Genomic DNA, 27971 nt, shown 5'->3' with positions numbered 1-27971 from the left:
ATGCAAACTCCACACAGAAAGATCCCGAGCCTGGGATTGAACCCAAGACTACTCAGGACCTTCGTATTGTGAGGCAGACGCACTAACCCCTCTTCCACCGTGCTGCCCTAAAATAAAAATAAGTCTTATTATACAAAAAACAAATTGACGTTTGATGCATCAATGTGACACAATGTCGTTCCAAATTTAAATAAAAACAATTTAAAACAATAAAAAAATGCTGACAAAGTTGCAATCAGAGAGAAAGAGAAGGTTAACGAGGCGCACCTGAGCAGCCAGCAGGTGAGAACAATCACCCTGATTGGCCGCTGGGCGTATAAAAGCAGCGTCAGTGCGACTCTCCCACATGTTCAGTCATGATGGCTTCTCTCTGGTGCCGTGCTCTGCTCTTCAGCCTCCTCCTCGCCGCTTCCTCCGTGCACGCTGGTAAGTCAACACCATCACCCCCCCCCCCCCCCCCCCCTTGCAGTTTAACGCTGGTGTCTCCTCCCCAGACATGAAGTTGGACTGCAAGCCCGGCATGGTGTCGCTGGTGTGGACGGAAGGCAGGTCCCGCGTCGACACCTCCAAGTTCCGCCTGGGCAACTGCCCCCCCACCGCCACCTCGGCCCGGGAGGCCACCTTCACCGTGGAGCTCCACGACTGCAACTTCATGGCCATGGTAAGCCAGCCTGACGCCCGCCATCTTGAGGGCGCCGGTAACGTCTGTGTTCGCAGGTCACCGGGAGCCAGCTGGTGTACTCCAACGCCTTCACTTACCTGAGCGACTCTAAGAGCCACACCTTCATCCAGCCCGTGGTTTGCGTCTTCGAGAGGTAGGTATCGGCGTCACAGGTGAGTTCCTGCGGGATGTATTGACTTCTGTTTGCCTGTCTAGACCCAAGGAGTATCACCCCATCCTCTACGACCCCATCTTTGCGTCCTCGGGCAGTTCCAACCTGGTGTTCCACATGGCGCTCATGAACGGTGGGTCTTAACTCTTTAATTTGGATTCATCTCTAGTGATATCTACAGAAAACTAGTATCAGCTGATATCACTTCTGAAAAGTCTGATACAAGAGTCCCTCAGTCTTAACTTCCAGTTAGCGTCTAAATGTTTTCCACCACTTGTGGCGGTAATGACAATATAAAACAGGGGCAGTTGTAATACACTTTTCCACCACTTGTGGCAGTATTGACAATATAAAACAGGGGTAGTTGTAATACACTTTTCCACCACTTGTGGCAGTAATGACAATATAAAACACACTTTTCCACCATTTGTGGCAGTAATGACAATATAAAACAGGGGCAGTTGTAATACACTTTTCCACCACTTGTGGCAGTATTGACAATATAAAACAGGGGTAGTTGTAATACACTTTTCCACCACTTGTGGCAGTAATGACAATATAAAACACACTTTTCCACCATTTGTGGCAGTAATGACAATATAAAACAGGGGCAGTTGTAATACACTTTTCCACCACTTGTGGCAGTAATGACAATATAAAACAGGGGTAGTTGTAATACACTTTTCCACCACTTGTGGCAGTAATGACAATATAAAACACACTTTTCCACCATTTGTGGCAGTAATGACAATATAAAACAGGGGCAGTTGTAATACACTTTTCCACCACTTGTGGCAGTATTGACAATATAAAACAGGGGTAGTTGTAATACACTTTTCCACCACTTGTGGCAGTAATGACAATATAAAACACACTTTTCCACCACTTGTGGCAGTAATGACAATATAAAACAGGGGTAGTTGTAATACACTTTTCCACCACTTGTGGGGGTAATGACAATATAAAACACACTTTTCCACCACTTGTGGCGGTAATGACAATATAAAACAGGGGGTGGTTGTAATACACTTTTCCACCACTTGTGGCAGTTATGACAATATAAAACAGGGGCAGTTGTAATACACTTTTCCACCACTTGTGGCAGTAATGACAATATAAAACAGGGGCAGTTGTAATACACTTTTCCACCACTTGTGGCAGTATTGACAATATAAAACAGGGGTGGTTGTAATACACTTTTCCACCACTTGTGGCAGTAATGACAATATAAAACACACTTTTTCACCACTTGTGGCAGTAATGACCTCAAATAGGGGTAGTTGTAATAAACTTTTCCACCACTTGTGGCAGTAATGACAATATAAAACACACTTTTTCACCACTTGTGGCAGTAATGACAATATAAAACACACCTTTTCACCATTTGTGGCAGTAATGACTATATAAAACAGGGGTAGTTGTAATACACGTTTCCACCACTTGTTGCAGTAACGACAATATAAAACAGGGGGTGGTTGTAATACACTTTTCCACCACTTGTGGCAGTAATGACAATATAAGACACACTTTTCCACCACTTGTGGCAGTAATGACATCAAACAGGGGTAGTTGTAATACACTTTTCCACCACTTGTGGGGGTAATGACAATATAAAACACACTTTTCCACCACTTGTAGCAGTAATGACAATATAAAACAGGGGCAGTTGTAATACACTTTTCCACCACTTGTGGCAGTAATGACAATATAAAACAGGGGCAGTTGTAATACACTTTTCCACCACTTGTGGCAGTAATGACAATATAAAACAGGGGCAGTTGTAATAAACTTTTCCACCACTTGTGGCAGTTATGACAATATAAAACAGGGGCAGTTGTAATACACTTTTCCACCACTTGTAGCAGTAATGACAATATAAAACAGGGGCAGTTGTAATACACTTTTCCACCACTTGTAGCAGTAATGACAATATAAAACAGGGGCAGTTGTAATACACTTTTCCACCACTTGTGGCAGTATTGACATATCAAAGTCTGGCGCTTAAGTCATCTAAGCGCAAAAAATAGGACTAAAGTGGTGAATCTGTGTTTCATAAAATCAAACTATTTACAGTTTAAGAAATATATCCAGTATTAGTATAAGCTTAATGTTTATATAATCAGCCCGACCTAAGCCTTGATAGAGTAACACATTATTTCACATTTCGACAAAATGTATCCAGGTAAGTAAAGTACCACTGATAGTCCCACACTAAGTGTGGTGAAATTACCCTCCATTTGTTCCACCCCCTGGGGAGCAGTGAGCAGCAGCGGTGGCCACGCTAAGGGAATCATTTTGGTGATTTAACCCCCAATTCCAAGCTAAACTAAGTTAGAATCAAATATGATTTTAAAATGGGGGTTCCCTCTGTAATGGAAAAGTTGAGCCTCAAGGTTAAAGGCCTACTGAAATGATTTTTTTTTTTTAATTTAAACGGGGATAGCAGATCTATTCTGTGTCATACTTGATCATTTCGCGATATTGCCATATTTTTGCTGAAAGGATTTAGTATAAAACGACGATAAAGATTGCAACTTTTGGTATCTGATAAAAAAAAAAGGCTTGCCCCTACCGGAAGTAGTGTGACTTAGTCAATTGAACATATACGCAAAGTTCCCTATTTACAATTATGGCCGCATGAAGTGAGAGATTCGGACCGAGAAAGCAACGATTTCCCCATTAATTTGAGCGAGGATGAAAGATTTGTGGATGAGGAAAATGCAAGTGAAGGACTAGTGGGGAGTGGAAGCGATTCAGATGGGGAAGATGCTGTGAGAGCCGGGGGTGACCTGATATTCAGCTGGGAATGACTACAACAGTAAATAAACACAAGACATATATATACTCTACTAGCCACAACACAACCAGGCTTATATTTAATATGCCACAAATTAATCCCGCATAACAAACACCTAGGTGTTTGTTATGCTAGCTACTAGCTCGAGCGGGTAATATGGACGGGATCCCGTATATATAACCCGCCAATACAATTTAAACACCTGCACACCACACACACTCACTCAGCCCAAAGGACCGTTCACCTAACCCAAGGTTCATAAAGCTTATATATTTAACCAAACACCTAGGTGTTTGTTATGCTAGTTATAGCAAGCGATCAAATGTTTGGAAGCGCAGCTACGTACTCACGGTATCGCGTCTGTGTATCCAAATCAAAGTCCTCCTGGTTAGAGTCTCTGTTGTCCGAGTTCTTCGATCTTGACTGCATCTTTCGGGAATGTAAACAAACACCGGCTGTGTTGTGTTGCTGACTTCCCTCGCAAAATACTCTGCTTCGCACCGACAACTTTCTTCTTTGCTTGCTCAGCTTCTTTCTCCATAATGCAATGAACAGATTCACCAACACAGATGTCCAGAATACTGTGGAAAACAGAGCTATTTCGTATTGGCTTCAATGGGGAAGCCATACCTCTGTTAAACTGGCTACGTCACGCGCATACGTCATCATACCGAGACGTTTTCAAGCGGAAGTGTGGCGGGAAATTTAAAATTGCACTTTATAAGTTAACCTGGCCGTATTGGCATGTGTTGCAATGTTAAGAGTTTATATATCAATGATGAAATATCAGACTGCGTGGTCGGTAGTAGTGGCTTTCAGTAGGCCTTTAAGAACCCCAGTCCTGAATAAAGTCAGGTTTATCTTGTAAAAGTATGACATCACTGACCAAATGTGATTAATCTCAGGAGTTGACTCTTAACATTGCAACCTTTTTTGTACTTTTTCAGAGGACTTCTCAGGCCCGGCTGAATCCAATCTCTTCGCCCTGGGCTCCTTCATCCCCATCATGGCTCGCGTGGATCAGATTACCCATCAGCCATTGCTGCTCCTGATGGAGGAATGTGTGGCCACCACCACACCCCAGCTGCAGGCCGACAGCCCTTCCTACCACATCATCGACAATAAGGGGTATGGTGTCTGTAATGGTGGTCTGGAAGAAACGGTCTAAAGTCTAGTCCTGCCCCAAAGGTGTCTGTCGGACAGCAAGAGGTCTCGGTCCAGGTTCCAGCCCAGAGAGGTGCCATCAGAAATGCTGCTGTCCCTCCAAGCGTTTAGGTTCGCTCTCGGAGAAGAGGTAAGTCGATGCTGACGTCGCCATCTGGTGGATAAAATACTAATCATTTATTTACAACAGGTGTTCATCCACTGCAAACTTGTGGCCTGGGATCCTGAAGGTCTCGACACTACCAAGAAGGCGTGCAACTTCGTGCACGGCCATGGGTAAGTAACGTATTTCCACTAGGGATGGGTGGCAAATCTGTACTTTTTTGGCACCGACAAACGGTGCTCCGACCAGGCACGGATTAGCACTCCAGCAGCACTGAGAGCAAACGTGTGTAAACTACCTCGATGTAGTGTTATTGTCACAACTAGTTGCTAAGCATAAGTTTATACCTAGAATTGTTTTCAATAATAAACTTTTCCTAGCATTACAAAATATGTACTTGTCATATGTAGTGTTTACACCTATTTGAGTCTTCATTCAAACATTCCCACTACAAAATAAAAGTACTAATTCCTGCTATCGACCAACACTCAATTCTCCAGTATCGAAGCTGTGGGCCATACTCTGTAATACACTTTTCCACCACTTGTGGCAGTAATGATAATATAAGTCAGTTAAGCGCAAAAAATTATGACTAATGTGGTGAAGCTGTATTTTCATAAAATCAAACTCTTGACAGTTTGAGTAATGTCTTAGTATTTAAGCAATCAGTCAAATATTTATCAAGGCTTAGGTCAGGCTAACATGATTTCATTCATTTTTACCAGGTTTATCCTGGTAAACTAAGTTAGAATTGAACAGGATTAAAAATCAGGAGTAAGATGACTTATTCAGTGTGGGGCCCCTGTCCTAAAGTAAAGCAGTGTTGTGCCAGAGGGCTGGCAAAAACTGTTGAAGCTGTGGTCCATACTCGGTTGTAATACCCTTTTCCACCACTTGTGGCAGTAATGACACTATAAAACACACTTTTCCACCACTTGTTGCAGTGATGACAATATCAAACAGGGGTAGTTGTAATACACTTTTCCACCACTTGTGGCAGTAATGACAATATAAAACAGGGGTAGTTGTAATACACTTTTCCACCACTTGTGGCAGTAATGACAATATAAAACACACTTTTCCACCACTTGTTGCAGTGATGACCATATCAAACAGGGGTAGTTGTAATACACTTTTCCACCACTTGTGGCAGTAATGACAATATAAAACAGGGGTAGTTGTAATACACTTTTCCACCACTTGTGGCAGTAATGACAATATAAAACAGGGGTAGTTGTAATACACTTTTCCACCACTTGTTGCAGTGATGACAATATCAAACAGGGGTAGTTGTAATACACTTTTCCACCACTTGTGGCAGTAATGACAATATAAAACAGGGGTAGTTGTAATACACTTTTCCACCACTTGTGGCGGTAATGACAATATAAAACACACTTTTCCACCACTTGTGGCGGTCATGACCATATAAAACACACTTTTCCACCACTTGTGGCAGTAATGACAATATAAAACACACTTTTCCACCACTTGTGGCGGTCATGACAATATAAAACACACTTTTCCACCACTTGTGGCAGTAATGACAATATAAAACACACTTTTCCACCACTTGTGGCAGTAATGACAATATAAAACACACTTTTCCACCACTTGTGGCAGTAATGACCATATAAAACAGGGGTAGTTGTCATACACTTTTCCACCACTTGTGGCAGTAATGACAATATAAAACAGGGGCAGTTGTAATACGCTTCTCCACCACTTGTGGTGGTAATGACAATATAAAACACACTTTTCCACCACTTGTGGCAGTAATGACAATATAAAACAAGTCTGCAGCTTAAGTAAGACTTTTAAGTGCAAAATTTATGACTAATGTGGTGAAGTTTTCCTTTTATTTAATCAGAAAATCTTAATCTTTAAGAAAAATATATCAAATCAGTTTGAGTAATATTGTGGGCAATTTTTAGCGCCCACAAAAAGTTGAATTGGAAAGAATAGCTGCTTTTAATAAAATAAACTTATGCTAAAAATGTGAGAATGGTACAATATCAAGTGATTTACATGGCAAAATGCCTCAATTCATTGAAATTTCAGTTGCATGTTACATTTGTAGTACTTGCAGTATTAACACTTTGTAGGGCGCAGCAAAAATGCACTACTAATGTCTTGAACTTGCGAGTGATCTAATAAAATGTTTTAAAATATAGCAAAAAAATGAGATTTTATTACCAAATACATGAAAGTTTTCTGACTTTGCCTCACACTACAAACTTTTAAAGGGACTCTAAATAACTTCAACATTCGGTGAGATGCAGATGCCGGCTTTCACCACTCAATTTTTCTTGCATGTAACTGGAAGGGTTTGGTAGACCTTCTGGAATGTAGCTAAAATGGCAGCATGTGTAGCTGTATGGACACACTTGTGCACTCTAAAGTCTGGAGTCTGCACTAAAAATAACTTGAAAGTGTAAAGTAATTTTAATAACATAAAAAAAAACCAATCCAATGTGTCCAGGTGGCAGCTGCTGGACAACCCTGCCTTCAGCAACCTGTGTGACTGCTGTGAGTCCAGCTGCAAGACCAGGTGGACCAGGAGTACACGATCAGGTACTGACACAAAGTCCTCTTCTTTCCCCTCCTGCACTTGTACTAATCAAAGTACTTTCTGCTTGCAGGGAAGCGTGGCATTACCCAGAATGCAGTTCTGGGGCCACTCACTATTACTGAGGTAAGTGACAACTTGATAGATGGATTAAAGTCATTTTTTTAATCACTTTATTTTTCTCTTTACAGGAATAGATGGACTGGAAGTGAACTAATTGTATATCCAATAAACAGCTGGAGATAACTACTTCTGACTAAATGTTTTCTTCATGTTAAAGAAACAATGCTTGTGTACTATTGCACAATAACACTTGTCAGTTCTTGCAAGTACTCAAACTTGGTGTCTGGCTACAATTATTGTAAAGTACTTCAAGTCTAGTGATGGGTAAATGATGCCTCAGTGAGTGTATGGCACACTCACCTGCTGTATTGACACTATTTTATAATCTACCACACATGGATTTACTTAGTCACATTTGACCTGCAAATTAAGGTGGGAATATTTGGGCACCTGATTCAGATTCTTATACAGTTTGGTTCTGAATTTTGGTAAACCCGTGGCAACTGATGTATGCCCAGGCCTAAAAACTTAGTTTAAATTATATTTAAAAAAAACACTAATGCAATCCCAATATTTAAATTTACTAAGCAGTTGACCTACATATACTAATTTATTAAATAGTATTGGGACAAATCAAAACTTTCTGGTCAAACCAGGTGAAATGGAAATGTTTAAATGCTATTTCTAAGCAGTTGATCCAAAAATAGGTTAATTAAATTTTTAAATCTGAATTGGATGAATTTATTTTTTTTGCATTGCCCCCAGTTTTATTTATTTTTTCAAACAAATTTCTTTGGAAAATAAGTATGAAAAGCACAACAGTTTATGAAACAAAGACTCACCTTTGGTGATATTAACTAAAAAAATAATCCCACTTTTTTTTTTTAGTTTAGCTCCATAATGGTGACCAAATATCAAACACTCGCGATGAGTCTTGAAACTCTCCATTCGATTCCAGTTCTCGGGATGGAGATTTTAATCAGAATTGATACTGGATTCAGATTCTTGTAATATGTAAATGTTTTTTAATCTCAACAAAATAACACACAATACCATAATCCAATTACAAAACCAAACCTGGCCCAGCAACATTCAGAATAGCAATTGAGAGCACACAAAAGTCCTAAAGTAGTCAAAAATGAATGGTATTAATACCAACATAGTTTAAATGAGGGATTTCTAATCACTATCACAGCCATTTATAAAAAATATATTTAAAAACTAAATCGTCACACTGGCTTACACTTGCATAGACACATTGTGTCCAATATTTTCCACAAAGCTAAGTCATATTTTAATAGTTAAAGGCCTACTGAAATGAGATTTTTTTTATTCAAACGGGAATAGCAGATCCATTCTGTGTCATACTTGATCATTTTGCGATATTGCCATATTTTTGCTGAAAGGATTTAGTAGAGAACGATAAAGTTTGCAACTTTTGGTCTGATTAAAAAAAAAAAAAAAAAAAAAGCCTTGCCCCTCCCGGAAGTAGCGTGACAGTCAGTTGTTTGCCTCATATTTTCCTATTTTCAACGCAGATAGAGCGATTCGGACCGAGAAAGCGACGATTACCCCATTAATTTGAGCGAGGATGAAAGATTTGTGGATGAGGAACGTTAGAGTGACGGACTAGAATGCAGTGCAAGGCGTATCTTTTTTCGCTCTGACCGTAACTTAGGTACAAGCTGGCTCATTGGATTCCACACTCTCCTTTTTCTATTGTGGATCACGGATTTGTATTTCAAACCACCTCGGATACTATATCTTCTTGAAAATGAGTCGAGAACGCAAAATGGACATTCACAGTGACTTTTATCTCCACGACAATTCATCGGCGAAGCTCTTTCTGAGCTAACAAAATAAATAAACCCCTGACTGGAAGGATAGACAGAAGATCAACAATACTATTAAACCATGGACATGTAACTACACGGTTAATAATTCTCAGCCTGGCAAAGCTTAACAATGCTGTTGCTAACGACGCCCTTGAAGCTAATTTAGCAACCGGACCTCACAGAGCTATGATAAAAACATTAGCGCTCCACCTACGCCAGCCAGCCCTCATCTGCTCAACACCCGTCCTCGCCTGCGTTCCAGCGATCGATGGCGCGACGAAGGACTTCACCCGATAACAGAAGCGGTTGGCGGCTAGCGTCGGCTAGCGCGTCTGCTATCCACCTCAAAGTCTTCCTGTTTGTGTTGCTGCAGCCAGCCGCTAAATACACCGATCCCACCTACAACTTTCTTCTTTGCAGTCTCCATTGTTCATTAAGCAAATTGCAAAAGATTCACCAACACAGATGTCCACAATACTGTGGAATTTTGTCAAAGAAAACAGAGCTTTTTGTATTGACCTCAATGGGGTACCGATACTTCTGTTTCACTGGCTACGTCACGCGCATACGTCATCATCCAAAGGCGTTTTCAACCGGAAGTTTAGCGGGAAATTTAAAATTGCACTTTATAAGTTAACCCGGCCGTATTGGCATGTGTTGCAATGTTAAGATTTCATCATTGATATATAAACTATCAGACTGCGTGGTCGGTAGTAGTGGCTTTCAGTAGGCCTTTAAAACATGTAAATAATGGATCCCATAATCCAATATAACTCTATCTAAACTACATGCATTTTTTTTACTGATATCTCCAGAGCTTGTAGAACCTTTTGAAAAATGGTTAAGGGTTACACAAACTACTCTACGCACAAATGTCAAATGTCTTGAACACTTTGAATCGATTCAGAATCATGAATCCATTAGTTTACTGACATCTAGTGTGAGCTGAAAGAAACACTTTCTGATAAACCATTGAGCACTTCAGTCAAACACTGTATATGTATGTGTATATATATGTATAAATATGTGTGTGTGTGTGTGTATATATATATATATATATATATGTATATATATATATATATATATATATATATATATATATATATACACACACACGTGTATGTGTGTGTGTGAAAATTATCCTCAAAATACAATCATTTGAAGCTTCTAGTACAGGGGTGTCCAAAGTGTGGCCCGCAGCCTATTTTTTTAATGGCCTTAAAACCCTATTAAATTTAATTAATTTAATTCTAATTTAATTTTAATTGTCTTTTAATTTTAATTTTAATTTTAATTTTAATTTTAATTTTAATTTTAATTTTAATTTTAATTAAATTTCATTTAATTTAATTTTAAATTTAAAATTTAAATATTTTTTTTACAATTACATGTTAAAGCTTTCTCGTCCCGAACGGCCGGATGTGGTTGCAAATAATTGCGTCCTCGGCCTGGATTGGTTCAAAAGTTGCACAGTCCATCGTTACAAGGAATTGCTTGTCAATGAAATAAATTAAATGAATAAATAAATAAAAATAGTAATGTTAAAATGAAAATAAGTCTTATTATACAAAAAACAAATTGACTTTTGATGCATCAATGTGACACAATGTCGTTCCAAATTTAAATAAAAACAATTTAAAACAATAAAAAAATGCTGACAAAGTTGCGATCAGAGAGAAAGAGAAGGTTAACGAGGCGCACCTGAGCAGCCAGCAGGTGAGAACAATCACCCTGATTGGCCGCTGGGCGTATAAAAGCAGCGTCAGTGCGACTCTCCCACATGTTCAGTCATGATGGCTTCTCTCTGGTGCCGTGCTCTGCTCTTCAGCCTCCTCCTCGCCGCTTCCTCCGTGCACGCTGGTAAGTCAACACCATCACCCCCCCCCCCCCCCCCCCCTTGCAGTTTAACGCTGGTGTCTCCTCCCCAGACATGAAGTTGGACTGCAAGCCCGGCATGGTGTCGCTGGTGTGGACGGAAGGCAGGTCCCGCGTCGACACCTCCAAGTTCCGCCTGGGCAACTGCCCCCCCACCGCCACCTCGGCCCGGGAGGCCACCTTCACCGTGGAGCTCCACGACTGCAACTTCATGGCCATGGTAAGCCAGCCTGACGCCCGCCATCTTGATGGCGCCGGTAACGTCTGTGTTCGCAGGTCACCGGGAGCCAGCTGGTGTACTCCAACGCCTTGACTTACCTGAGCGACTCAAAGAGCCACACCTTCATCCAGCCCGTGGTTTGCGTCTTCGAGAGGTAGGTATCTGCGTCACAGGTGAGTTCCTGCGGGATGTATTGACTTCTGTTTGCCTGTCTAGACCCAAGGAGTATCACCCCATCCTCTACGACCCCATCTTTGCGTCCTCGGGCAGTTCCAACCTGGTGTTCCACATGGCGCTCATGAACGGTGGGTCTTAACCACTCTTTAATTTGGATTCATCTCTAGTGATATCTACAAAAACAAGTATCAACTGGTATCACTTTTGAAAAGTCTGATACAAGAGTCCCTCAGTCTTAACTTCCAGTTAGCGTCTAAATGTTTTCCACCACTTGTGGCGGTAATGACAATATAAAACAGGGATAATTGTAATACACTTTTCCACCACTTGTGGCAGTCATGACAATATAAAACACACTTCCACCACTTGTGGCAGTCATGACAATATAAAACACACTTTTTCACCACTTGTGGCAGTAGGACCTCAAATAGGGGTAGTTGTAATACACTTTTCCACCACTTGTGGCAGTAATGACAATATCAAACAGGAGTTGTTGTAATACATTTTTCCACCACTTGTGGCAGTAATGACAATATAAAACGGGTAGTTGTAATACACTTTTCCACCACTTGTGGCCGTAATGACATAAAACAGGGGCAGTTGTAATACACTTTTCCACCACTTGTGACAGTATTGACAATATAAAACAGGGGTAGTTGTAGTACACTTTTCCACCACTTGTTGCAGTAATGACAATATAAAACACACTTTTTCACCACTTGTGGCAGTAATGACCTCAAATAGGGGTAGTTGTAATACACTTTTCCACCACTTGTGGCAGTAATGACAATATCAAACAGGGGTAGTTGTAATACATTTTTCCACCACTTGTGGCAGTAATGACAATATAAAACACACTTTTCCACCACTTGTGGCGGTAATGACAATATAAAACAGGGGTAGTTGTAATACACCTTTCCACCACTTGTGGCAGTATTGACAATCTAAAACAGGGGTAGTTGTAATACACTTTTCCACCACTTGTGGCAGTAATGACAATATAAAACACACTTTTCCACCATTTGTAGCAGTAATGACAATATAAAACACTTTTTCACCACTTGTGGCAGTAATGACCCAGCCGAGTCATACCAAAGACTATAAAAATGGGACCCATAACCTCCCTGCTTGGCACTCAGCAACAAAGGGTTGGAGTTGGGGGTTAAATCACCAAAATGATTCCCGGGCGTGGCGCCGCTGCTGCCCACTGCTCCCCAAGGGGATGGGTCAAATGCAGAGGACACATTTCACCACATCAAGTGTGTGTGTGACAATCATTGGTACTTTAATCTTAATCTTAAAAATAGGGGTAGTTGTAATACACTTTTCCACCACTTGTGGCGGTAATGACAATATAAAACAGGGGGCAGTTGTAATACACTTTTCAACCACTTGTGGCAGTAATGACACCAAATAGGGGTAGTTGTAATACACTTTTCCACCACTTGTGGCAGTAATGACAATATAAAACACACTTTTCCACCACTTGTGGCAGTAATGACAATATAAAACAGGGGAAGTTGTAATACACTTTTCCACCACTTGTGGCAGTAATGACATCAAATAAGGGTAGTTGTAATACACTTTTCCACCACTTGTGGCAGTAATGACAATATAAAACAGGGGCAGTTGTGATACACTTTTCCACCACTTGTGGCAGTATTGACATATCTAAGTCTGGCGCTTAAGTCATCTAAGCGCAAAAAATTTGACTAAAGTGGTGAATCTGTGTTTCATAAAATCAAATTATTTACAGTTTAAGAAATATATCCAGTATTAGTATAATCTTAGTGTTTATATAATCAGCCCGACCTAAGCCTTGATAGAGTAACACATTATTTCACATCTGACAAAATTTATCCAGGTAAGTAAAGTACCACTGATAGTCCCACACTAGGTGTGGCGAAATTACCCTCCATTTGTTCCACCCCCTGGGGAGCAGTGAGCAGCAGCGGTGGCCACGCACAGGGAATCATTTTGGTGATTTAACCCCCAATTCCAAGCTAAACTAAGTTAGAATTGAATATGATTTTAAAATGGGGGTTCCCTCTGTAATGGCAAAGTTGAGCCTCAAGGTTAAGAACCCCTGTCCTGAAGTAAAGTCAGGCTTATCTTGTAAGAGTAGGACATCACTGACCAAATGTGATTAATCAGCAGTTTTTGGGATTAATCACAGGAGTTGACTCTTAAAATTGCAACCTTTTTTGTACTTTTTCAGAGGACTTCTCAGGCCCGGCTGAATCCAATCTCTTCGCCCTGGGCTCCTTCATCCCCATCATGGCTCGCGTGGATCAGATTACCCATCAGCCATTGCTGCTCCTGATGGAGGAATGTGTGGCCACCACCACGCCGCAGCTGAAGGCCGACAGCCCTTCCTACCACATCATTGACAATAAGGGGTATGGTGTCTGTAACGGTGGTCTGGAAGAAACTGTCTAAAGTCTTCTCCTGCCCCAAAGGTGTCTGTCGGACAGCAAGAGGTCTCGGTCCAGGTTCCAGCCCAGAGAGGTGCCATCAGAAATGCTGCTGTCCCTCCAAGCGTTTAGGTTCGCTCTCGGAGAAGAGGTAAGTCGACGCTGACGTCGCCATCTGGTGGATAAAATACTAATCATTTATTTACAACAGGTGTTCATCCACTGCAAACTTGTGGCCTGGGATCCTGAAGGTCTCGACACTACCAAGAAGGCGTGCAACTTCGTGCACGGCCATGGGTAAGTAACGTATTTCCACTAGGGATGAGTGGAAAATTGGTACTTTTTTGGTGGCGGTCCTACCAGGCACTGATTTGTGCATAAAGGGTTAGTTGTAATACACTTTTTCACCACTTGTGGCAGTAATGACAATATAAAACAGGGGTAGTTGTAATGCACTTTCCCACCATTTGTGGCAGTAATGACAATATAAAACAGGGGTAGTTATAATACACTTTTCCACCACTTGTGGCAGTAATGACAATAAAAAACAAGTCTGCAGCTTTAAGAAGTTTAAGTGCAAAAATTATGACTAACGCAGTGAAGTTTTCATTTAATCACAAAATCAAATTGACAGTTTAAGAAAAATATATCATTTTAAACTAGTTTGTAATATCTTAGTATTTTCCACACCCACAAAGAAATTGACTCAAAATGCTGTGGTTATTCTACTTTTCCACCACTTGTGGCAGTAATGACAATATCAAAGTCTGAAGTTTAAGTCAGTTAAGCGCAAAAAATTATGACTAAAGTGAAGCTATTTTTGTTTTATCATAAAATTAAACACTGACAGTTTAAGAAATGCATTTTAAATCAGTCAAATATTTATCAAGGCTTAGGTCAAGCTAATGCATGATTTCATATATTTTGACAAGGTTTATCCTGGTAAACTAAGTTAGAATTGAATGATTCAAGAGTAAAATGACTAATTCAGTGTGGGCCCCTCTGTAGTGGAAAAGTTGAGCCTAAGGTTAAGAACCCTGGTCCTAAAGTAAAACAGTGTTGTGCCAGAGGGCTGCCAAAAACTGTTGAAGCTGTGGTCCATACTATGTTGTAATACCCTCTTCCACCACTTGTGGCAGTAATGACAATCCACAATATCAAACAGAAGTCTGCAGCTTAAGTAAGAATTTTAAGTGCAAAAATTATGACTAATGTGAAGTTTTCCTTTTTTATTTCATCAAAAAAATCAAACAGTTTAAGAAAAATATTTATCAAATCAGTTTGAGTAATATTGTGGGCAATTTTCAGCGCCCACAAAAAGTTGACTCTGAATTGGAAAGAATAGCTGGTTTTAATAAAATAAACTTATGCTAAAAATTTGAAAGAATGGTACAATATAAAGTGATTTATGTGGCAAAATGCCTCAATTCATTGAAACTTCAGTTACAGTTGTAGTACTTGCAGTATTAACACTTTGTAGGGCGCAGCAAAAACACACTATGCACTACTAACGTCTTGAACTTGCAAGTGACCTAGCAGATAATTGGCCGTTTTACAAATATATATCAAATAGGTTTTATTACCAAATACATGAAAGTATTGTTCCAATTTTGCCTCACTACAAGTTATTGTATTACTTTTTAAATGGTGAATCACTTCAACATTCAGTGAGATGGAGATGCTGGCTTTCACCCCACTCAATTTTTTTTTTCTTGCATGTAACGAAGGATTTGGTAGACCTTCTGCAATGTAGCTAAGATGGCAGCATGTTTAGCTGTATTGAGACACTTGTGCACTCTAAAGTCTTGAATTTGCAACTGTACCAGCAATTTTACACTAATAGGAAAGTGTTGCATGATTTATTCAAAACATCATTGGTGTTGATCCAATGTGTCCAGGTGGCAGCTGCTGGACAACCCTGCCTTCAGCAACCTGTGTGACTGCTGTGAGTCCAGCTGCAAGACCAGGTGGACCAGGAGTACACGATCAGGTACTGACACAAAGTCCTCTTCTTTCCCCTCCTGCACTTGTACTAATCAAAGTACTTTCTGCTTGCAGGGAAGCGTGGCATTACCCAGAATGCAGTTCTGGGGCCACTCACTATTACTGAGGTAAGTGACAACTTGATAGATGGATTAAAGTCATTTTTTTAATCACTTTATTTTTCCCTTTACAGGAATAGATGGACTGGAAGTGAACTAATTGTATATCCAATAAACAGCTGGAGATAACTACTTCTGACTAAATGTTTTCTTCATGTTAAAGAAACAATGCATGTGTACTATTGCACAATAACACTTGTCAGTTCTTGCAAGTACTCAAACTTGGTGTCTACTTGACAATAATAGTAGCCAAAGTACAAAAGTCTAATGATGGGTAAATGATGCCTCTGTGTGTATGGCACACTCACCTGCTGTATTGACACTATTATAATAATCTACCACACCTGGATTTACTTGGTCCCATTTGACCTGCAAATTAAGGTGGGATTTTTTTTGCCACCTGATTCAGATTCTTCTACAATTTGGCATAAACCCGTGGCACCTGATGTACCACGTGTATGCACAGGCCTAAAAACTTAGTTTAAATTCGATTTCCAAAAACCTAAACGCTAATGCAATCCCAACATTTTAAATTTACTAAGCAGTTGTCCTAAAAGTACTTTTTAGGGTCCGCATGTACAAAGGACTCTATTGAAATTGTAAGGTTTTATTATTATACCGGCCGCCTCTTCGAGCTGCAATTTGACCCACTTAATATGCTTCAAAACTCACCAAATTTGACACACACATCAGGACCTGCGAAAATTGCCATCTAATAAAAAACAAAAACCCAAATTGCGCTCTAGCGCCCCCTAGGAAAAAACTAAAACAAACTGCCTGTAACTCCCACAAGGAAGGTCTTAGAGACATGAAACAAAAACCTCTATGTAGGTCTGACGTAGACCTACATTTCATAATTTGACATCCTTGGGTAAAAACCAACAGGAAGTTGGCAGTTTCCCCTTCAAGACAAAAATGTACTAAACACTCATTTTTGCCTCTTTGAGCTGTAATTTGACCCCCTTAAAATACTTCAAAACTCACCAAACTTTTCACACACATCAGGACTGGTGGAAATTGCGATCTAATAAAAAAAAACGAACCCCAAAACTCATTTGCGCTCTAGCGCAATTTTTGAATAAAACCGAGACAAAACTGCTCCAGAGGAAAACCCAGACAAAACTGCTTGTAACTTCAGGTAGGAACGTTTTAGAGACATGAAACAAAAACCTGTATGTAGGTCTCACTTGGACCTACATTTCATAGATTGACACCCTTCAGCAAAAATCAACAGGAAGTTTGCAATCCCTCCTTCAAAACTAAATTTTTGTTAAAACCGGTCATCAAACATTATCTCCTGAGCGTGTTTGTCATTTCGGCTTCAAACTACTACAGGAGAGAGATTGAACCCTTCTGATTGACGGATACTCAAAGAGTTTTGATAAGTGCTACGGTTTTGATTTTACGAGCCTTCAAAGAACCGCTGCGCTGATAATGCTGCTGTGATTTTACGAGCCTTAATAGAACCACTGTACCACTGCGCTGATGTCAACAAAAGTATTGGGACACTTAGGACTAACAGTAGACAAACGTTTTTGGACACTTAAGACTAGCACCTGCCAAATATGCGGGCCCGACCAACGCTGCTTGCAGCTTTAATTTAATTTATTTTTTTAAATACTATTGGAACAAAAACTGTTGGTCAACAAGGTGAAATGTATGTTTAAATGCCATTTCTAAACAGTTATTCATCCAAAAATAACTTAAAACAATTTTTAATACATTTTAAATAAATTTAAAATCTGAATTGGATTAACTTCTTTTTTTTTTTTTTTTTTTTGAACAAAATACTTAGTTGCAAAATAAGTGAAAAGCACAGTTTATGAAATCAAATAAAACTCTCCTTGGCTGCTATTAGCTCAAAAATCATTTTTTTAAATTTTAGTCCAGTTTAGATCGATAATGGTGACAAAATGTTAAGTCTTGAAACTCACCGTTCAATTCCAGTTCTCGGGATGGAGATTCAAATCAGATGTGATACATGATTCAGATTTTTGTAATGTAAATGGTAAATGTTATTAATCCCTACACAATACCATAATATAATTCCAAAACCAAACCTGGCTCAGCAACATTAAAGGCCTACTGAAATGAAATGTTTTTATTTAAACGGGGATAGCAGATCCATTCTGTGTCATACTTGATCATTTCGCGATATTGCCATATTTTTGCTGAAAGGATTTGGTATAGAACGACGATAAAGTTCTCAACTTTTGGTCTCTGATAAAAAGAAGCCTTGCCCCTACCGGAAGTAGCGTGACGTAGTCGGTTGTTCGCTTCATATTTTCTTGTTTTCAACGCAGCTAGAGCGATTTGGACCGAGAAAGCGACTATTTCCCCATTAATTTGAGCGAGGATGAAAGATTCGTGGATGAGGAACGTTAGAGTGACGGACTAGAATGCAGTGCAAACATGTAACTTAGGTACAAGCTGGCTCATTGGATTCCACACTCTCTCCTTTTTCTATTGTGGCTCACGGATTTGTATTTTAAACCACCTCGGATACTATATCCTTTTGAAAATGAGAGTCGAACGCGAAATGGACATTCGCAGTGACTTATCTCCACGACAATACATCGGCGAAGCTCTTTAGCTACTGAGCTAACGTGATAGCATCTGGCTCAAATGCAGATAGAAACTAAATAAAGAAATCCCTGACTGGAAGGATAGACAGAAGATCAACAATACTATTAAACCATGGACATGTAACAACACGGTTAATAATTCTCAGCCTGGCAAAGCTTAACAATGCTGTTGCTAACGACGCTGAAGCTAACTTAGCAACTTAGCAACTTAGCAACCGGACCTCACAGAGAGCTATGATAAAACATTAGCGCTCCACCTACGCCAGCCAGCCCTCATCTGCTCAACACCCGTGCTCACCTGCGTTCCAGCGATCGACGGTGCGACGAAGGACTTCACCCGATCACAGATGCGGTCGGTGAGACGGAGGAAGTTAAGGTGAGTTCGCCGGCTAACGCGTCTGCTATCCATCTCTGTCTTCCTGGTTGTGTTGCTGTAGTCCGGCGCTAATACACCGATCCCACCTACAACTTTCTTCTTTGCAGTCTCCATTGTTCATTAAGCAAATTGCAAAAGATTCACCAACACAGATGTCCAGAATACTGTGGAATTATGAGATGAAAACAGAGCTTTTTTGTATTGGATTCAATGGGTCCGAATACTAACGTATCAACCGTTAACGTCACGCGCATACGTCATCATACATTGACGTTTTCAAGCGGAAGTTTCCCGGGAAATTTAAAATTGCACTTTACTAATCTAACCCGGCCGTATTGGCATGTGTTGCAATGTAAGATTTCATCATTGATATATAAACTATCAGACTGCGTGGTCGGTAGTAGTGGCTTTCAGTAGGCCTTTAAGAATAGCAATTGAGAGGACACACAAACATGACACAAAACAAAGTAGTCAAATGAACAGTATCAATATTAAGAATTCCAACATAGTGATTAGAAATCCCTTACTTAAATTATCACAGCATTTATTTTTTTTAAAAATAGATATAAAAACATTTAAAAAATGAATTGTCACACTGGCCTACACTTGCATTGACAACACATTGTGTCCAATATTTTCCACAAAGCTAAAAGTCAAATTTTAATAGTTAAAACAAATTTAAATGAATTCCATATTCCAATATGACTTATCAAAACTACTTTTTTTTTTTTACTGATATCTCCATAGCTTGTAGAACCTTTTGGGAAAAAAACAGTTACGGGTTACACAAACTACTCTACGCACAAATGTCTTGAACACTTTGATTCGATTCAGAATCAAGAATCCATTAGTTTACTGACTTAAAGTGTGAGCTGTCACTTGTGAGCTGAAAGAAACGCTTCCTGATAAAAGGTTGAGCGTGTTGCAGTCAGTGTGGTAGTGATGGGTTGATGAGGCATCATGAAGCGTTTCGACACATTGCAAAACTGTATTGATGCTGTATCGATACTGTGTCACTAAATACTGACATCTGCTGGACATTAAAAGTCCCTACAGGCAACCTATGGACCGACTCAACTGACACTGATTTTATGACCTAATACAGTGGTCCCCAACAACCAGGCCGCGGCCCGGTACCGCATTCTTGCCAACCCTCCCGTTTTTACCGGGAGACTCCCGGTATTCAGCGCCTCTCCCGATAACCTCCCGGCAGAAATTTTCTCCCGACAAACTCCCGGTATTCAGCCGGAGCTGGAGGGGGCGTGGCCTCCAGCGGACCTGAGTGGGGACAGCCTGTTCTCACGTCCGCTTTCCCACAATATAAACAGCTTGCCTGCCCAATGACATAACTGTAGAATGATCGAGGGCGAGTTCTTGGTTTCTTATGTGGGTTTATTGTTAGGCAGTTTCATTAACGTCCTCCCAGCGCGGTAACACACAACAGCAGTCACGTTTAGTCTACCGTAAAGCAGTTCGTCTGCCGTAAACAGCAATGTTGTGACACTCTTAAACAGGACAATACTGCCATCTACTGGATAGCCTCCAGAACACTGAAATTCAAGTATTTATTTTATTTATATATATAATATAATATATATATATATATATATATATATATATATATGAAATACTTGAGTTGGTGAATTCTAGCTTAAATATATTCCCCTCTTAACCACGCCCCCGCCCCACCCCCCCACCTCCCGGTATCGGAGGTCTCAAGGTTGGCAAGTATGCGGTACCGGTCTGTGAATCGATTGGTACCGGGCCGCACAAGAAATTTAAAAATATATATATATTTTAAAAAAAAATTAAATCAAAAACACAAAATACACTTACAATTAGTGCACCAACCCAAAAAACTTCACATTATTAATTAATGTTATTAAAAAACATTTCTTTAATATTCTGATTCCTACATTATATATCAATATAAATCTACAGTCTGCAAGGGATACAGTCCGTAAGCACACATGATTGTATTTCTTTATGACAAAAACAATGAAAAAAATACCACACCACACCGCCGGTCCGTGGGACAAATTTTCAAGCGTTGACCGGTCCGCAGCAACAAAAAGGTTGGGGACCACTGACCTAGTATATACAACAATATAAACCAAGTCATTGTATTTCATTTAGGATTATTTCATGTCTTTATTTAAATAAAAATATATTTATCTTTTTTAGATACAGTTAATAAATAATGTGAACATGTATCATAACATGGAAATCTAAGAACGTGAGGATGCTTGTGGACTGGGAATTCTATTAATTCTATTTTTTAAATTGTTTTATAATATATGACTTATTTTTAATACTTTTATGAGTGTGGCCCTTTGGATCCCCAATAATTTTAGTGGGATTTTGTTTTTAATGTCTTGTTAAAAAAAAAAGGTAATAAATCAAAACCAGAGTTGTGAATTATTGACATATTTAAGGCTCCAATTACTTCACATCAAATATTCCACTTTGAACATATTTTTGTGGAAGATATTGCAATGTTTTGTTTTTGCCATAAAAAGTTTTCTTAACAAAAATTGCATAGAACATTTTATTTTAAATAACTTTATATCGACATATTGATCCAAATATGATCTAGAGATTTAAGCGTTAATTCTATTTTATTTTTTATAATATATGACTTATTTTTAATACTTTTATTAGTGTGGCCCAATACTTTTAGTGGGATTTTCTTTTTAATGTCTTTGTTAAATAAATACAAATTAATAAATCAAAACCAGTGTTGTGAATTATTGACCTATTTAAGGCTCCAATTACTTCACATCAAATATTCCACTTTGAAAATATTTTTGTGGAAGATATTGCAATGTTTTGTTTTTGCCATAAAAAGTTTTCTTAACAAAAATTGCATAAAACAGTTTATTTTAAATAACTTTACATCGACATATTGATCCGAACTTGATCTCGGGATTTAAGAGTTAATCCTATTTTTTTTGTTTTTTTATAATTTATGACTTATTTTTAATACTTTTATGTGTGTGGCCCTTTAGATCCCGAACATTTTTTAGTGGGACTTTCTTTTTAATGTCTTTGTTAAAAAAATTATGTAATAAACCTAAACCAGCGTTGTGAATTATTGACATATTTAAGGCTTCAATTACTTCACATCAAATATTCCACTTTGAAAATATTTTTGTGGACGATATTGCAATGTTTTGTTTTTGCCATAAAAAGTTTTCTTAACAAACATTGCATAAAACGTTTTATTTTAAATAACATTAAATCGACATATTGATCTGAATTTGATCTAGAGATTTAAGCGTTAATTCTATTTTTTTTTATTTTTTTTATTATGACTTATTTTTAATGCTTTTATGAGTTAGGCGTTTTGGATCCCCAATAATTTTAGTGGGATTTTCTTTTTAATGTCTTTGTTAAAAAAAAATGTAATGTATCAAAACCAGATTTGTGAATTATTGACATATTTAAGGCTCCAATTACTTCACATCAAATATTCCACTTTGACAATATTTTTGTGGAAGATATTGCAATGTTTTGTTTTTGCCATTAAAAAAACAGGCTTTTCATCAACAAAAAGAGCATTAAACATGAAATAAAAACTTCATATCGAGAGATAGATCTAAAATTAACACACAACTTATTTAACACTTTTATGACGGAGGCCCCTCTATCAAATTGGCCCTTGCATGCTTGGATTGTTCAGTGAAAAAGTTTGGACACCCCTAATATCGTACAATAATTTGTCCTTTCCCACCTGGCAACCCTCATCACCACCACCTGTCTACTGCGGGACGACTGGAGCCACAAAACAGGTATTAAATTGTAAATTGTGTCAGCTTGTTCGAACTTTTATCTAAGCAGGCACACGTTTTCTAGCGAAATATATTTTTGATGTCTCACAGAAAGTCTAAATGTTTGTGAAAGTGCTCATACTGACCTTTGTTGTGCTAATAAGCTAACAGCTAACTTCTATTTCTTCTTGGCTTGGAAGCTAATTTAACTTAAATAACTCAAATATTACCGTGAGTTTTTCTTTGTGATTATATTTTATATCAGTAAGAACCCGTGAAATACGTGTTTTTTTGTTGAGTTAGTAGTACTAACAATTATTATTAGCACATAAAAGTACATAGCCACATTTTGCTAATTGTCACTGCATTAATACAATTACATGCACTTACTTAATTCTTGTTAAAAGTAATATAAAATAGTAAAGCTTGGGACTTTTTAAATATGTAGCTGTGTGTTCCACAGAGTGGTGTTCAAAATGTGGCTCAGGGTCATTTGTGGCCCACTTCTCTTGTTTTATTGGCCCGTGGCACATTGTTAAATGTACAATTCAACGCAACTACGACTACTAATAATGTGCTTTTTCAGGTAACACAAAGCTGAAATGCGGTCTGTTTTTCTTTTAATACATATATAATTGGTCCGTGTACATGCTCATTCTATTTACAATTCTTAAAACGCAAATCAAAAACCAAAATTAGGGCCGTTTTCGATTTTTACTATACATGGCAGATTTTAAAACCCAAAAAATGGTTGATTTGATATATATATATATATATATATATATATATATATATATATATATATATATATATATATATATATGTGTGTGTATATTTATGTGTATATATAATATATATATATGTATATACACTACCGTTCAAAAGTTTGGGGTCACCCAAAAAATTTAGTGGAATAGCCTTCATTTCTAAGAACAAGAATAGACTGTCACGTTTCAGATGAAAGTTCTCTTTTTCTGGCCATTTTGAGCGTTTAGTTGACCCCACAAATGTGATGCTCCAGAAACTCAATCTGCTCAAAGGAAGGTCAGTTTTGTAGCTTCTGTAACGAGCTTAACTGTTTTCAGATGTGTGAACATGATTGCACAAGGGTTTTCTAATCATCAATTAGCCTTCGGAGCCAATGAGCAAACACATTGTACCATTAGAACACTGGAGTGATAGTTGCTGGAAATGGGCCTCTATACACCTATGTAGATATTGCACCAAAAACCAGACATTTGTAGCTAGAATAGTCATTTACCACATTAGCAATGTATAGAGTGTATTTCTTTAAAGTTAAGACTAGTTTAAAGTTATCTTCATTGAAAAATAAGGACATTTCAATGTGACCCCAAACTTTTGAACGGTAGTGTATATATATATATATGTATATATATATATATATGTATATATATATATATATATATATGTATAATAATACCTGGGATTTATATAGCGCTTTTCTAAGTACCCAAAGTCGCTTTTACATGTTAAAAACCCATCATTCGTTCACACCTGGTGGTGGTAAGCTACTTTCGTAGCCACAGCTGCCCTGGGGTAGACTGACGGAAGCGTGGCTGCCAATTTGCGCCTACGGCCCCTCCGACCACCACCTATCATTCATTCATCATTCATTCACCGGTGTGAGCGGCACCGGGGGCAAGGGTGAAGTGTCCTGCCCAAGGACACAACGGCATGGTAAGAGGCGGGGAGCGAACCCGCAACCCTCAGGTTTCTGACACGGGCGCTCTACTCACTACGCCATGCCGCCCCATATATATATATATATATCCATCCATCCATCCATTTTCTACCGCTTATTCCCTTCGGGGTCGCGGGGGGGGGCTGGAGCCTATCTCAGCTATATATATATATGTGTGTATATATATATATGTGTGTATATATGTATGTGTGGGAAAAAAATCACAAGACTATTTCATCTCTACAGGCCTGTTTCATGAGGGTTTTTCCTCAATCCTCAGGAGATTTTAATGGAAGCATTCACATACCATGGTTTATATAGGGCACAGAGCGGGTGGGTACAGGCAGGCGTGGGGGCGTGGTGATTGGCTCATGTGTTGCCTAGGAGGTGTTTCCTTCTGTGACGGCATGCTGATACAATTTCGCTGCGTTTGTTGAGGGATGACAACTCTGGACGGTATATGATAAACCGTTTCTCTTTTAAGCATAGGTTGCATCTTTTGTTACCACTGTTGTAAGGTGTGCTGGATGCAAGAATTTGCCATGTTATTGAATATTCAACATTATTGTCTTTGAGATTCCAAATGTGTTTGCTGAGTTCTGTAGTGTTCCGCAGGCTTTTGCATCTGAAAGAAGCCTTGTGATTGTTCCATCTGGTTTTGAATTCTCCCTCAGTTAATCCTACGTATGTGTCGGATGTGTTAATGTCCTTGCGTATTACCTTTGCTTGGTAAACAACTGATGATTGTAAGCACCCCCCGTTGAGAGGGCAATCAGGTTTCTTGCGGCAGTTACAGCTTTTGTCGGTTTTGGAGTCGTTCTGCCTGGTGGTGGGCGGCTCCTTTTCAATTGCTTTATTGTGGTTTGAAATGATTTGTCGCATGTTGTTCATGCAGCTGTAGCTCAATTTAATGTTGTTCTTGTTGAATACTTTTCTTAGGGTGTTGCCTTTGGGGAAGTGTTTGTCGATCAGGGTGAGGAATTTGTGGCCAATATTAGTTGAGACGTTTTTGCTGTATGGGGGGTTGTACCAGATAATGTTGTTTCGTTTTCTGCTCCTTTTTGTTGGTTTCCTGGCGTGGGTTCGTAGGTGAGGGTGAAGTTGTATCCGCATTCATCAAGTGCTTTTTGGTACGGGGGGGTTGCTTTGTCGAATTCAGCTTTGCTAGATGACAGCATCGATAGTCTTTTATTAATTCCGGTAGGTATTCTTTTCGTGGTGGTGGGTGGGTGGTTGCTGTCATGGTGCACGTATTGGAGTGTTGTGTTGGGTTTCGTGAATGGTTGGTAGCTGTTATTCCTCAGGTTGAAAGTGACGTCGAGGAAGTTGACGGTTTGCTTGTTGGCTTCAATTGTGATCCGTAGACCGTTCTCTTTGAAGATTTGGCATATACGCTTCTTGGTATTCTCGCTGCTCCTTGGCGAGGCGCGGCACACTGCCAGTCCGTCATCACGGTAAATACCAAGGTTCAGGTTGAGGCTAGCGAGCTGGGAGAGGAGGAAACTCCCAACAAGTTCGCACGTTTCACCACCACGCCCCCACGCCTGCCTGTACCCACCCGCTCTGTGCCCTATACAAACCATGGTATGTGAATGCTTCCATTAAAATCTCCTGAGGATTGAGGAAAAACCCTCATGAAACAGGCCTGTAGAGATGAAATAGTCTTGTGATTTTTTTCCCACACATACATATTACGCTCTACCACGGTATCGAGCACTATTTTTTGGATATTTTTTGGATAATCTAATTAAGACATATATCCCGCTCCAAATTCACTTTTGTTGAGCACTGTACGACGATCAGAAATGGAAAAATTCAACATCGACTACTCCACGAAGAACATTCCCATACCCGCGCAGAATGACTACAAGCTAAGGCTCATAGAGAAGACGGAACACTTCCTGAGAAGGATGCGGTGGAAAGCACACTTTTTCCTCCACCCTGAAACAAAAGGAACACAAAAGAAAACTTACGGATTTAAATCCACCAAGAACCCACCCACAGTTGAGGAACTAAAGGATTTTGAGAACAACATGCTCAAAATGATACAATCAGTCAAATTCAAGCCAGTTCGCACCCCACTCCTCACCAAGCTGAAAAATGACACGGAGCGCATCAAGAAAGTAAGCAACCTCATCATAGCTGCCGACAAAACCACAAATTTCTACAGAATGAACATACAAGAACATAACACTTTACTGGACAGAAGCATCACCAAATCATACAAAAAAGCACAACCCAACACTTTACAGAACATCCACCTGGAAAACAAACGGATCGCGGCCGAACTGGACATCGAGGACAGGGTGGACGCTACAGCCAACAAGGAAGCCTTCATCACATTGAAGGACCACAAACCCAACTTCGCAAATAACCCATCATGCCGACTAATAAACCCAACTAAATCCGAAATAGGAAAAATCAGCAAAACAATCCTGGACAGAATCAACACAAAAATTACAGACAAAACACCACTCAACCAATGGAGAAATACAGCAGCAGTAATCAAATGGTTCAGCAACATCCAAGACAAACAACAGCACAACTTCATCTCCTTCGATGTCGAAGAATTTTACCCTTCCATCACGCAAGACCTACTGACCAAAGCACTAGACTTTGCCTTGGACTACGACTCAATCACAGGCAACGAAAGAAACATCATCATCCACGCAAAGAACTCCATACTCTTCCGCAACGGTACACCATGGCAAAAAAAGAACAATTCAACATTCGACGTCACTATGGGGAGTTTCGACGGAGCAGAAACGTGCGAACTTGTTGGGAGTTTCCTCCTCTCCCAGCTCGCTAGCCTCAACCTGAACCTTGGTATTTACCGTGATGACGGACTGGCAGTGTGCCGCGCCTCGCCAAGGAGCAGCGAGAATACCAAGAAGCGTATATGCCAAATCTTCAAAGAGAACGGTCTACGGATCACAATTGAAGCCAACAAGCAAACCGTCAACTTCCTCGACGTCACTTTCAACCTGAGGAATAACAGCTACCAACCATTCACGAAACCCAACACAACACTCCAATACGTGCACCATGACAGCAACCACCCACCCACCACCACGAAAAGAATACCTACCGGAATTAATAAAAGACTATCGATGCTGTCATCTAGCAAAGCTGAATTCGACAAAGCAACCCCCCCGTACCAAAAAGCACTTGATGAATGCGGATACAACTTCACCCTCACCTACGAACCCACGCCAGGAAACCAACCAAAAAGGAGCAGAAAACGAAACAACATTATCTAGTACAACCCCCCATACAGCAAAAACGTCTCAACTAATATTGGCCACAAATTCCTCACCCTGATCGACAAACACTTCCCCAAAGGCAACACCCTAAGAAAAGTATTCAACAAGAACAACATTAAATTG

General features: G+C 39.5%; 3 protein-coding genes across 3 annotated transcripts in view; all 3 read left to right on the top strand.

Annotated features, from left to right (window-relative positions):
- Positions 1-270: 270 nt before the first annotated feature.
- On the top strand, positions 271-7715 carry LOC133665468 (zona pellucida sperm-binding protein 3-like). Its single transcript, XM_062070770.1, has 10 exons — positions 271-426; positions 495-661; positions 718-815; positions 878-966; positions 4578-4758; positions 4819-4924; positions 4985-5070; positions 7380-7471; positions 7540-7592; positions 7658-7715. Exons 1-10 carry the CDS (start codon positions 357-359, stop codon positions 7661-7663), a joined length of 948 nt encoding a protein of 315 aa, XP_061926754.1. The 5' UTR covers positions 271-356; the 3' UTR covers positions 7664-7715.
- Positions 7716-11068: 3353 nt separating this feature from the next.
- On the top strand, positions 11069-16281 carry LOC133665467 (zona pellucida sperm-binding protein 3-like). Its single transcript, XM_062070769.1, has 10 exons — positions 11069-11224; positions 11293-11459; positions 11516-11613; positions 11676-11764; positions 13855-14035; positions 14096-14201; positions 14262-14347; positions 15949-16040; positions 16109-16161; positions 16227-16281. The coding sequence occupies exons 1-10, from the start codon at positions 11155-11157 to the stop codon at positions 16230-16232; spliced, it is 948 nt and encodes a 315-aa protein (XP_061926753.1). The 5' UTR covers positions 11069-11154; the 3' UTR covers positions 16233-16281.
- Positions 16282-22790: 6509 nt separating this feature from the next.
- LOC133665129 (RING finger protein 212B-like) overlaps positions 22791-27971 on the top strand; it is a 43577-nt gene continuing 38396 nt past the window's right edge. The window contains exon 1 of the mRNA XM_062070354.1: positions 22791-22904. The gene's annotated coding sequence lies outside the window, so the exon portion shown is untranslated. The remainder of the gene's footprint in view (positions 22905-27971) is intronic.

This window comes from Entelurus aequoreus, linkage group LG14 (assembly GCF_033978785.1).
Source record: "Entelurus aequoreus isolate RoL-2023_Sb linkage group LG14, RoL_Eaeq_v1.1, whole genome shotgun sequence".
NCBI classification, from domain to species: domain Eukaryota; kingdom Metazoa; phylum Chordata; class Actinopteri; order Syngnathiformes; family Syngnathidae; genus Entelurus; species Entelurus aequoreus.
Note: the sequence above shows the minus strand (reverse complement) of the source record. Positions and strands in the feature narration are given on the sequence as shown.